The 12,460-nt window shown below is 35.9% G+C and overlaps 1 protein-coding gene across 6 annotated transcripts in view; it reads right to left on the bottom strand.

The window, feature by feature from the left end:
• Positions 1-12,460, bottom strand: part of MPDZ (multiple PDZ domain crumbs cell polarity complex component) — a 128,535-nt gene that overhangs the window by 38,077 nt on the left and 77,998 nt on the right. For all 6 annotated transcript variants that reach the window (XM_032880579.1, XM_032880580.1, XM_032880583.1 and 3 more), the window contains 2 exons: positions 11,198-11,290; positions 1,807-1,984 (listed from right to left, as the gene is read on the bottom strand). In XM_032880579.1, coding sequence (XP_032736470.1) covers positions 1,807-1,984; positions 11,198-11,290 — 271 coding nt within the window. The remainder of the gene's footprint in view (positions 1-1,806; positions 1,985-11,197; positions 11,291-12,460) is intronic.

Raw genomic sequence — 12,460 nt, 5'->3', positions numbered from 1 at the left:
ATATCTCATTTGTAGAAACATTTAATAGGACATTAAATATCTTTGCTCAAGTCCAAAGGACTCTATACTCAGAATGGAATACTTTGCAGGTCTCGACTCGTCTAGCCTAAATACTTTTTTAGAAACTTGGCAGAGACAGGTTTCAGAATCCCCAGGATTATGGAGGCCCAAGGCTTGCTTACTTACTAGAAAAGGCCCCATACATAACAGCCCTTAACAACCACTGCTAAACAGCACACAGTACTTTACAACACACAAAATCAGACTTTCTTTTCAATTTGAAAGGGATGGATGCTTTAACTCCCTCAATACCTTTAAACAACATTTTAGTGCAAACTGTGATCAATCCTTTCTAGAAATAATTATAAATATTTCTTACTTTTTCTCCTTAGGTCAAAGGTATTTAATAGTGAATTATCCATAAAATAAACTGGCCTATGATAATCTGAAATTGGGAACAAGCGTTCTTTAAAAAGGGGCTAAGATATCCCCTAAAGAAAGGTAAGGATGCAGAGAAAGAGAACAAGCCCACCATTCTTCCTTATAAATGGTTGGAGGAAAAAACGAGACAAAACAGACATGGCCCTTGTATCCTCCCAAGCCTCAATCTTCCTCCCTCTTCAGCTTTCACAGATAATCAACCAGTAAAGGACTAAATCAATATTAAAAATATTCATTTTAAAGTTAAAATGTTGTAACCTTCACAATCAATGCATTTTAATGGTAAGTTATATGGATTTAGAAAATGAGAGACAATCACTTGTATAAACCAAATATAATGGTCCTTATAGTAATAAAGTTATTGGTTTCTACCAAGAAATTGTCTCTTTTGCCTGACTCTATTATCCTGACAACTTAGCAAATCTGGGTCAGGTACCCTTCCTCTACCCTCTTAACTATAACTATACTTTCCCTGATCAGATAATTTATCACACTGTTCTGAAGTGACTTGATTACTTGTTAAGTCTGTCACACTTGACAGGCAGGCACGCTGCCTTGTTTACTGCGGAATGCCCAGAGCCTGTGATAACATCTGGAATGCAATAGCTGCTCCAGGAATATTTGCTGAGTAAATGACTAATGACCATGGGAGAAAAGTCTATTTAAAATACTATACTTCGTTTTGAATTAATTTTACCAAATCAATTTTATCAAATACTTCTCTTGCATAAATCAAAGTTACACATACATGAGTGTGTAAATACACACACACACACACACACACACACACACACTCCTCAGTGATGAATGGGCATAGCACTGAGAAAAAGAAAGAGGGAAATATGAGCCTGGATTGTGGGGGGTGGGAGCATTTATGTAAAAAATAATCTGGGTAATTAGCATAAAAGATTTACTGAAAGGACTCACTTGGAAAATAATCTAATAAAGTTAATCTACAATGAATTGATCACTACAAGCATTTCTTAAAATAAAATCACTGGAGAACGTAGCTATTATCTACATATTTTGTTCATGTATGTTTAATTTCAAACAATTCAATTTTTTCCCCAGGAAATTTGCTTTGTTCTTTCAAATAGAACTTCATTATTTTAACTGAAGGCCAATGTTTTTTAAAATGGTTATATCTCCAAACATCAGTCTCTGAATCAAGATACATAATCTGTCACCATGCACTAAAGAGAAAGATTATGGATGAAATGGGACATATAAGAAAGAAATGTTTTAACCACAAACACATTTTACTTTCACATTGGGTCAAGTGACCAGTGTGGAGACGATGATTCCCTTAGTAAAGAGGATAGAACAGAGGAAGAATTTTGGCACAGAAAGCTCACTAGAGGGTACCTCTACTATTCTGTCTCCAGGTTTCAAGGTTCCATTTTTGCCAGCTGGACTATCTTCAAGAACATGTTTGATGAAAATGCCCCTCATCACTTCACCATTGCTTAGACGACTTCCCATGCCTCTTCCACCAACAATGCTGATACCCAAAGATTTGCTTGGTTCTCTCCAAAGTTCAACCCTATAATGATAAAAAAAAATAATTAAACTCTTATAAGAAAGTTTATGGGGGAAAAGCCTCACAATGCTGTGTTTTGGAATGATTTTTGGATAGGAAACCAAAGGTGTAGGCAACAAAAGACAGACAAATAAGACTTCAACAAAATTAAAAACTTTTCTTAACCAAAAGTATACTATCAATAAAGTAAAAATGTAACTCACAGAATGGGAGAAAATATTTGCAAATCACTTTCTGGATAAGAGATTGATATTCAGAATATAAAGAGAACACCAAAAACACAACAGTGAAAAAAAATCTGATTTAAAATTGGGCAAAGGAGGGACGCCTGGGTAGCTCAGTGGGTTAAAGCCTCTGTCTTCCGCTCAGGTCATGATCCCAGGGTCCTGAGATCAAGCCCTGCATTGGGCTCTCTGCTCAGTGGGAGCCTGCTTCCTCCTCTCTCTCTCTCTCTGTCTGCCTGCCTCTCTGCCTACTTGTGATCTCTGTCTGTCAAAAAAATAGAATATTTTTTAAAAAATGGGCAAAGGAATTAAATAGACATTTCTCCCAAGAAGATAATCAAATGGACCATAAGCACATGAAAAGATGTTCATTTCACTAATCATTAGCAAAATTCAAATCAAAACCATAATGTGATACGTACCCCATACCCACTGGGATGGCTACTATCAAAACAAAAAAACAAAACAAACAAACAAACAAAAAAAAAACAAAAACCAGTTACCTGGGTGACTCAATTGTTTAAGTGTCTGCCTTTGGCTCAGGTCATGATCCCAGGATCCTGGGATCAAGACCTGCATTAGGTTCCTTGCTCAGCAGGGAACCTGCTTCTCCCTCTCCCTCTCCCTCTCCCTCTCCCCCCTGCTCATGCTCTCATGCTCTGTCTCTCTCTCTCTGTGACAAATAAATAAATAAAAATCTTTAAAAAGAAAGAAAAAAGAAAAAAGGAAAATAAGTATTGGCAAGGAGAAACTGCAGAAATTGGAACCTTGCGTAATTGGTGGAATGTGAAATGTTGTAGCTACTATGGAAAACAGTATAGGACTTCCTAAAAAAAAAAAGAAAAAAAAATTGAAAATAGAATTGCCCTATGACTCGACAACTCCATTTCTGGGTATATACCCTCTCAAAATTACACAAAGGTTTTGAAGAAATATTCATATAGTCATGTTCATAGAAAAATTATTCATAATAACCAAAGGTGGAAGCAATTCAAGTGTCCATCTAAAGATGAATGGATAAACAACATGGTATATACATACCATGGAATATTATTTAGCCTTAGAAAGGGAAAAAATTCTGGTACATGCTACAACACATATGAACCTTGGAAACATTATGTTAAGTGAAATAAGCTAGCTAAGTGAAATAAAGGACAAATACTATACAATTTCATTTATATGATGTATCTAGAATAGTCAAATCCATAGAGACAGAAAGGAGAATGATAAAAGGTTTCACAAGACAAATGAAAACGGAGATACAACATATTGGAACTTATGAGAGGAAACAAAAGCAATTCTGAGAGGGAAATTGATAGCAATATACACCAACATTTAGAGACTAGAAAGATCCCAAATAAGCGATCTAACTGTATGCCCTAATAAACTAGAAAAAGAATAAACTGACTCCAAATTCGGCAGAAAGAAGGTAAGAGTAAAGATGACAACAGAAATAAATGAAATAGAGAACAAATAATAGGAAAGAGTAACCAAAACAAGAGTTGGTTCTTTGAAAAGATAAACAAAATTGACAGACCCTTAGCTACACTAACCAAGGAAAAGGACCCAAATAGAAAAAGTTATGAATGAAAAATAAGACATTATAACTGTTAGCACAGATCAAAGGATTATAAGAGGCTATTATTATTAACTATACATGAACCACCAACAAACTGGTAACCTAGAAGAAATGGAAAAATTCTTAGAAACATACAACTTACTAGGATTGAACCAGGAAGAAATAGAAAATCTGAATAGACCAATAACTAGTAAGGAGATTGAATCAGTAATCAACAGTCTCCCAACAAAGAAAAGACCAGAACCAGATGGTTTCACTGGTAAATTTTACTAATCACTTAAGAAGAATAAACATCAATCTTTCTAAAACATTTCCAAAAATCAAAAAGGAAGGAACACTCCCAAACTCATTGTACAAGACCAGCATTATCTTGACACCAAAACCAGAAAAGTTTACTACTAGAAAACTACAGTACACAACATTGCTGGTGAATAAGTATGCAAAAATACTCAATAAGATATTAGCAAACTGAACTCTGCAGCACATTAAAAGGACCACTCCCCAAGATCAAGCAGGATGTATCCCTGGGATGCAGGGATGGTATCAACCAATGTGATAAATCCCATTAATAGAACAAAATAATAGAATCATATGAACATTTCAATAGAGAAAAACAGCATTTGAGAAAATCTGATAGGTGTTCATGATAAAAACTCAACAAATTAGGCATAGAAAGAACATATCTCAACATAGTAAAGGCCATACAGAGTAACGACACAGTTAACAACATATTCAATAGTGAAAGGATGAAAGCTTTTCCTCTAAGATTAGGAATAAGACAAAAGTGCCCATTTTCATCACACCTATTCAACACAGTACTGTAAAGCCTAGCTAGAGCAATCAGCAAGAAAAATAAATAAAAACATCGAATTGGAAAGGAAGAAGGAAAATGGTCTCTATTTATAGATGACATAATTTTACATATAAACAAATCCTAAAAACTCAATCCAAAAACTGTCAGATCTAATCAATGAATTCAATAAAGTTGTGGGATAAAAAATTAAAATGCAAAAATAGCATTTCTATACACTAACAACAAAGTTTCTGGGAAAAGTTTATCTCATTTACAATAGCATAAAAATAATAAAATAGTAATACATTTAAAGAGGTGAAACACCTCTACTCTGAAAAGAAGAAATTGATAAAATAAATCCAAGAAAACATAAATAAATTGAAAGGTATCCTGTGTTCATGTGTTGGAAGAATATTGCTAAAACATGAAATATAATCACAAGCCACCTACAGATTCAATGCAATTACTATCAAATAGATTCCAATGGCATTTTTTAAAGAAATAGAAAAAACACCACTAAAATTTATACAAAGTCACAAAAGACTCTGAATAGTCAAAGAAATCCTGAGGGAAAAAAGAACAAAGCAGAAGGCATCACACTTCCTGATTTAAAGCTGATTTAAACTATAAAGATTAAACTATACAGTTTAATGATTTAAACTATAAAATTTTAGTCATCAAAACAGTCTAGTACGGACATAAAAACAGACACATAGACCAACAGAATAGAATCAAGAGCCCAGAAATAAACCAAGAATGTAAGGTCAACTAATATTTCATAAGGGAGGTAAGAATACTCAATGGAGAAAAGACAGTCTCTTCAGTAAATAGTACTGGGAAAACTGAATATTTCTATGTAAAAGAATGAAGGTGACCCATATATTACACCATTCACAAAAATTAATTTGGATTAAGGATTTAAATGCAAGTCCTGAAACCTACTGGATGGATTAAGAACTTAAATGGAAGACCTGAAACCCACTGTGATGATATTTCTATAATATACATAAAATCAAACCAATATGCTATATGCCTTAAACTTATCCAGTGATGTATGTTCAATTACTTTTTTATAAAACTGGGGAAAAAAGAGGGGTGCCTGTTTGGCTCAGTGGGTTAAACCTCTGCCTTCAGCTCAAGTCAGGATCTCAGGGTCCTGGGATCAAGCCCTGCATCAGTCTCTGCTCAGTAAGGAGTCTGCTTGCCCCCGCCCCCACCCCCGCCTCTCTGCCTACTTGTGATCTCTCTCTGTGTCAAATAAATAAATAAATAAAATTTAAAAAAAGAAAAAATTGGGAAAAAAGAAAGAGAAGGGCAGTTGCCAGGGCAGGGGGCAGAATTGGGGAATTATTTAAAATTTAATGGGTAGAGATTTGTTTGTTTGTAAGATGATGTGTTCTGGAGATAGATGGTAGTGATGGTTACACAGCAATGTGAATGTTCTTAATGTCACTGATCTGCATACTTAAAAATGGTTCACATGGTTAAAAATTATAACTAAACTTTAAAATATTCAATGTAATAAAATGTAATAAGTTAATTTTTGCCAATCTTATCATTTATTGAAGTTTTACCAGTAGCAAAACAAAATCATTTTCGTTTCCCAATTATGTGTTTTATAAGGTCTGATAAACACTAATGTATTTCTGAAGCTGATTTATTACAGGTAAATACTGGATTCACACGTTAGGCTGGGACATGGACCCATATAAAATATAAAAGTACCATTTTCCAGGAGCTCTAATATTGCAGACACTAAGTAATCAAGAAATTCAACAACTCCTGAACAGATGGTAACTTCTGAGCTTGGCAATCAAATCAAGGAAAAGAACATTCCTGCACACACTATGTCAGAAGCTTATCCCTGTAGAAGTCTTCTTTGCCAAGGTAGACCGGGTAACTAACAGTCAGGGCATGGAAAGCAGAGGCTGACAGTATCCTACATGATCTGATTCTACCGCCACCTCCCCAAACTCGGCTCCCACAGCTCCGTGCCCTCTGTTCTCCACTCCAGTGACCACAGCATCTTCTTGCTGTTCCTGAAGCTCATCAGGCCTGCTCTCCTGCTTTGGGGTGTTGGTGCCTGCTACTTCCTCCGCCTTGAATGCACCTCCTCCACCCATGTAATACGCACAGACGCTCACATTTAATACCTGCTCGGAGCCATAAGAGCTATGAAAGCATTAAGTTCCTGTCTTATGGGAAGACTGGCACATAAGAAGGCCGTTTGCAGTGAGGTTCCGGGCTGAGAAGGAAAAAGCAGAGAAACCTAGCAGAGAGCTCTGAGATAACGAGCCTGTTATCTGCTCTGTGCTGCGGGAAGGGAGACAGTGCTGGACATCAAACAGGAGAAGAAAGCATGGTCCAACATATGCCCTCAATCTGAGGAGCTTTGAGGAGCTCCCAGAGGCGAGGAAAGACTGGACTAAGGACTCCTGTGTGGTGAGGGCTATCCAGTAAGAAAAGGCTGGAGATAAAAGAGTACCAGGGCTGGGGGAGATGAAGCACGTGAGGTCAGCGTTTTTTACCTTATTAGAAATCGATAATCCTAGAAACTCTATTTAGTTTGGAAGGATGTGACCATGTTCCCGAATCTTAATAATGTTTGTGTAAATAGTTTAAACTAGTTAGAACCCTAGTCATCATTTTCTTTCCCCCTGGGAATTCTGTGAAAGATAAGAAGCAAAATCCTCCCTTGTTTCTTAAAGCAGCTCCTAAGATAACACGGAAAAGTAAAGAAGTCAGAATATTTAAACATTTGTAGTAAACATTTAAGAATTCAGGATACATACATAGGACTACTTAACCCTTCTCTATAAAGGAAAAAAAAAATGAAAGAATGAAAGAAAATGTCTGCTAGGGTTCTTTGTAGTTAGTGTGAAGTGGAAAGTGGTTCTTATAATTTCTTTTTTTTTTAATTTTATTTATTTGTTTGACAGATTACAAGTAGGCAGAGAGGCACGGAGAGAGAGAGAGGAGGAAGCAGGCTCCCTGCTGAGCAGGGAGCCCGATGTGGGGCTCGATCCCAGGACTCTGGGACCATGACCTGAGCCAAAGGCAGAGGCTTTAACCCACTGAGCCACCCAGGCGCCCCGGTTCTTATAATTTCTTAAATAATAAAAGTATTAGCAGCAAACACTCAAGAGCTTATCATGTGCTCAGCATTATTCTCTAGGTGAATACCACATACTTTCATTTAATTGTCACACCATCCCTATGGGATGGATACGCTTATTAGCCCCACTTTATAAAGGGAAGAGGTGCAGAGAGATTACACAATCTTTGGATAACAGCCCTGTCTGCCTATATGGGGTCCAGCAGATAACAGTGTTATCAAATACAGTGTACTCTCTGGAAGAAAGGCTGTAACTTCTTAAAATCCTGGAGAAGATAACAAACACAGGGCTGCCAAAATGACCACAGTGCTGAGGAACCAGACTCCCCTCACTGAACGGAACACTGTAAACATTCTTTGGACAGAAAAAAGGAGACCTATAAAAGTATAGTTTTATAGAACATGTTCAGAGTTAATTGGGAAAATGGCAGCCTTTCTTGAAGCCTATACACGGGCTTACAAAAAATGAAATTCAGAAAAGCAAAGGTAAAAGGGATCTGAGGCCAGGCTGCCTGAGCTCTGAATTGAGTCCCTGAGTTTGAGTCCTGACTTCTTGCTACTTAACAGTTGTGTGACCCTCTGCAACTTACTTAGTCTCTCTTACCTTCCTCAGCTGTGAAATGGAGCCAGTAAGTCTCTCTATAGCAGAGTTCGCTGTGAGGATTGTATTAATGAATGTATGCCAAGTGTAAAACGAAGCTTTGGCATACAGCAAGCAATCAATCTTTTATCACTCTTACGATGACGACTGGGATTATGACTACTGAAGCAATGAAAGCAAGATTCAAAATTCAATCCATATGACGAGTGAGAAAATGTGCACCCCACCACCTTAATCCTGTTTGGATCATACATTGTTTATTAAGACAAGATACCATTTTCTAACTATCAGGTTGACAAAAATGTGTTGTTTCAATGATCATATGATGTGGTAACAAGGTTGTGGGGAAAAGGGAACTCTCATATATTAAGAATTGAAGTAAAAATTGGTACAGCCACCTTAAAAAAGCAAGTTGACAACTTTTGATAATATAAATAACACATTTAAATCTATGAGCCAGGGGTGCCTGGGTGGCTCAGTCAGTTAAGTGTCTGCCTTTGGCTCAGGTCATGACCCCAGGGTCCTGGGATGAAGTTCAGTGTGGGGTTCCCTGCTCAGCAGGGAGTCAGCTTCTCCCTCTGTCTCTGCCTCTCCCCCTACTTATGTGCTTTCTCTCGGTCAAATAAATAAATAAAATCTTTAAAAATAAATAAATAAATCTATGAGTCAGCAATTCCTCTTATGGATACATACCTAGATAAATTCTCATAGTTATATATAAGGAAATAAAGATATTTACTGCAAAGAATTGTTACAGTAGCAAGTAAGTATTAATTAGTCAAATATTGACCTGAGAATAAACCGTGGTGCATTCAGATGTTGAAATTCACTGCAACAACTGCACTGAATGAATGAAGTATCAATGAGACAGACATCCAAGACACTGGACTGAGCGAGAAGCAACAAGCTAGAAAGTGATACGCAGAGTATGCTACCAATTCTGTCAATGGAAATCACATGCAAAATAAGAGTAACAGCTTATTTAAAATTTTAAAATATACACTTTGCTAAAAAATATTCTCTATTTCCGCACAAAGTAAACTTCTTTTAACAGTAGAAATGAATGTCCCATCACGTTTCCCATGTTGTATAAAAGCTCTGGTTATTTTGGTAAGCATCCTCTTACTATTCTGTGACCTTTTCCCAAAAAAGTACCTTTGTTAGTGAGTGCAGGGTATCTTCTTAGGATTTCTGGAAGCTCCACCCATACTCTCTCTGTACCACCTTTAGAGATACCTCAGGCTGGTGTGAAGACTAAAATTGAAGCTAGAAGTATAAAAATCTTCCAGTTCAGAAGCTACACCCCAATTTTTCTCATAATAAAATTCTAAATTGATTCCTGTGTCCAACATTTTCTCTTTGCTTAGTTATTAGTGATGATGGTGACCACTGACCAGGCCAACAACTGAGACTGAGTGCTCACTATGTATCAGAAACCGGACTAAAAATTTCATGTGCATTATCACACTGAATTCTCCAAATTTAAAAGATTTTACTATCAATCCCATTTTATAGATGAAGTAACTGAGAGCTAGCAGAGATTAAGAAATTTATCTTAAGAAGTGTAAAAGTCAGAATTCTAACATGGCTCTTATAGACTCTAAACATTGTGCATATTGCTTTCTAAAATCTACTTTTCCTCTAACAGCATTATTAAAATTGACAAATCTATCTTCTTCTTTAACTGTGATTTCTGTCCAACAAAATTCAAGTTTATCACTATGATCACCAACTACAAAATAATTTCATCTAACTCACTTTTGCCTTTATCCTCATATAAATAAAACACAACATAATCTATTTTCTGCCACAGATCTAGCATTTATATTCTGTTCTCAATGTGAATAATGATGTAGAGAGACCTTGATTCTTTAAGTAGGCTAAATAGCTTCTTAAGGAATTCCAATGAAAAAGTCATTTTAAATGGCTAGAAATGTTTATTGTTTTTTGTGTAAGCAACATAATATGTTTCCTATACTTTGAATAGGACTCAACCTAAAAATGTTTAAACATAAGCAAAGAAAATCATCAAACTGTATTACATTTATGAAAGTAGAAATTTTTCTCTCTGGAGGATTTTATGTATTTATTACAGAATAAGTATTAAGTGTTTCCTAAGTGCAAGAAACCATTATGATAGTCACTTGTCGATCTGTTTAGAGGGCATAGCCAATGACAACTACTAATATTTTACACTCAAGGTAAAATACCTTATATTTTTCTTTAATTATTTTGTGTGTCTCTACGTCTTGCCTAATCCCCAGTATATTATACTTCCTTGAAGGCAGGATTTAGGTCTCATACTTCCCTTTTATTCACAAAATCATCTTCATCCATAATCAGGACTCAGTAAATTCCTATGAAACTCAATTTGATTTTACTCAGCATGAACACAAAAATATGCCTTAGTGATGCACAGTGTTATATCTGAACATATTTAGGAAAACTATCTTTTCTACTATATATGAAACTGGTTCCAGACAGAGCATGGGTTAAAATAACTGCAGGCTGTGATAACAAGATGCTTACACACACATACACACACACACACACACGTTTTGAATATATGTGCTACAAATGCTAGAGAAAATTTAAATTACCATTTGGTGGTAAACCCAAGATCGAGCTCTATAGAAAATATAATCCATTCCCAACTACTTAGGCATAATTTTCTCTAGTTATTTGTATTTAGCCCTTACTATATGACATATCCTTGTATACATGTTAGTTTAGACCCTGTGTAATAACATACTGTTCTTTCTATCGCACACAGGAAGAAATGGAGGGTAAGGGATATTAAAACGCCTTGCCCTATGTCAGAGTAGCAAGTTGTAATCCAGCACTAGAAACCACACCTCCCTATCTTTAAACACTGAGTAGGCAGAAGACAGAAATCATCCTTACCGTCTGGGCTGGTTCCAATTACTATATGCTGCATTCTGAAGCTCACTTTCTTCTCCCTCTCCTTCTTCCCGCTCTGGTAGTTCTGGAATGTCTCTGTTAAAAATTTACACAGTGAATACTCCAAAATCCTAGTAAATCCTAGTAAAACCATTAAAATGCAAGTTTTGTCTTATATATATTTTATTTTCAATTTGCTAAAAATCAGAACTACTTCATATTTTCACCACCTTGGTCAATTTTACATTAAGGGGAAAAGAAAACCTGATCAAATGAAAATAAAAACCTGACACCAGAATCAATTTACCATAAGTTAGTCTGGAGATAGAGCTGAACACTAAGATTCTTAGCTAGTCTATTTCTTTCCCAAGCGTGGGAGAATAAGGAAAAGGATCAAGAAGGGGAAAATACCAGAATTTTAAAGAAAAATCTTCAACAAGTATTTCTTAAAAACAACATGTAAAAGGTAGAAACACCATGTGGGTTATAAGCTTAAACAGCCCTGGTCGATCCCTGCCTTGAAAATAAGGCAGAAATTGAGCATCTTTCTTTCCTAAGGATGGGCCAGAGTTTTCTCCTCAAGAAAGGCAAAATACGCTTCAAGTCCAACTTCAGTTCATCCAGAAAGCCCCACACTCCTTACAGAATACTCCTTACAGAAAGAAGTTTACAATGCCCTTGTATTTAAGGTCACTTTTCAATTCCTGTAGGAATTCAGATTTTGCCAAATGCCAGGCATGTAACAAAATGTGTCCAGCCTGTTAACTAATTATAAATTAAATTACAAATAACCATATCAATAAATACTTTGTTTTTCCAAAGGGATACTTTGTATCACTGAGTGACACTGTAAGGGCAATAGAGAATGGTTAAGTCAATTATGGTGAGTCCTTATGCTCTTAAACTTGGCTTTCTAAAGATGAATGTCTACATATTCCTTTGAAACACAGAAGGCTATAAAAATTCTGATTTAATAAATGTTTGCAATTGATTTTTATAGAAATTTAATACTCTAAAGAAAATATACACTCAAATTATATCCATTTTCCAGCGACAGGAATACTGAACTCTGTCAAATCACACAACCTTTAGACTGAGATCAGAAGTCATAAAACCCAATAATCATCTGTGTTTGAATGTTTCACAACAAAAATCTTTGGAAAGCAACTAACTACCCAGGCTCTCCCTGAACATGTCCTTTTTCCTTTGACCTAGATGTTAGATTTTTGCTTTTCAACTATTAAGAGAAAATCTATTTGCCTAACT

Source organism: Lontra canadensis, unplaced genomic scaffold, assembly GCF_010015895.1.
Source record: "Lontra canadensis isolate GAN:19392208 unplaced genomic scaffold, GSC_riverotter_1.0 scaffold70, whole genome shotgun sequence".
Taxonomy (NCBI): Eukaryota; Metazoa; Chordata; class Mammalia; order Carnivora; family Mustelidae; genus Lontra; species Lontra canadensis.
Note: the sequence above shows the minus strand (reverse complement) of the source record. Positions and strands in the feature narration are given on the sequence as shown.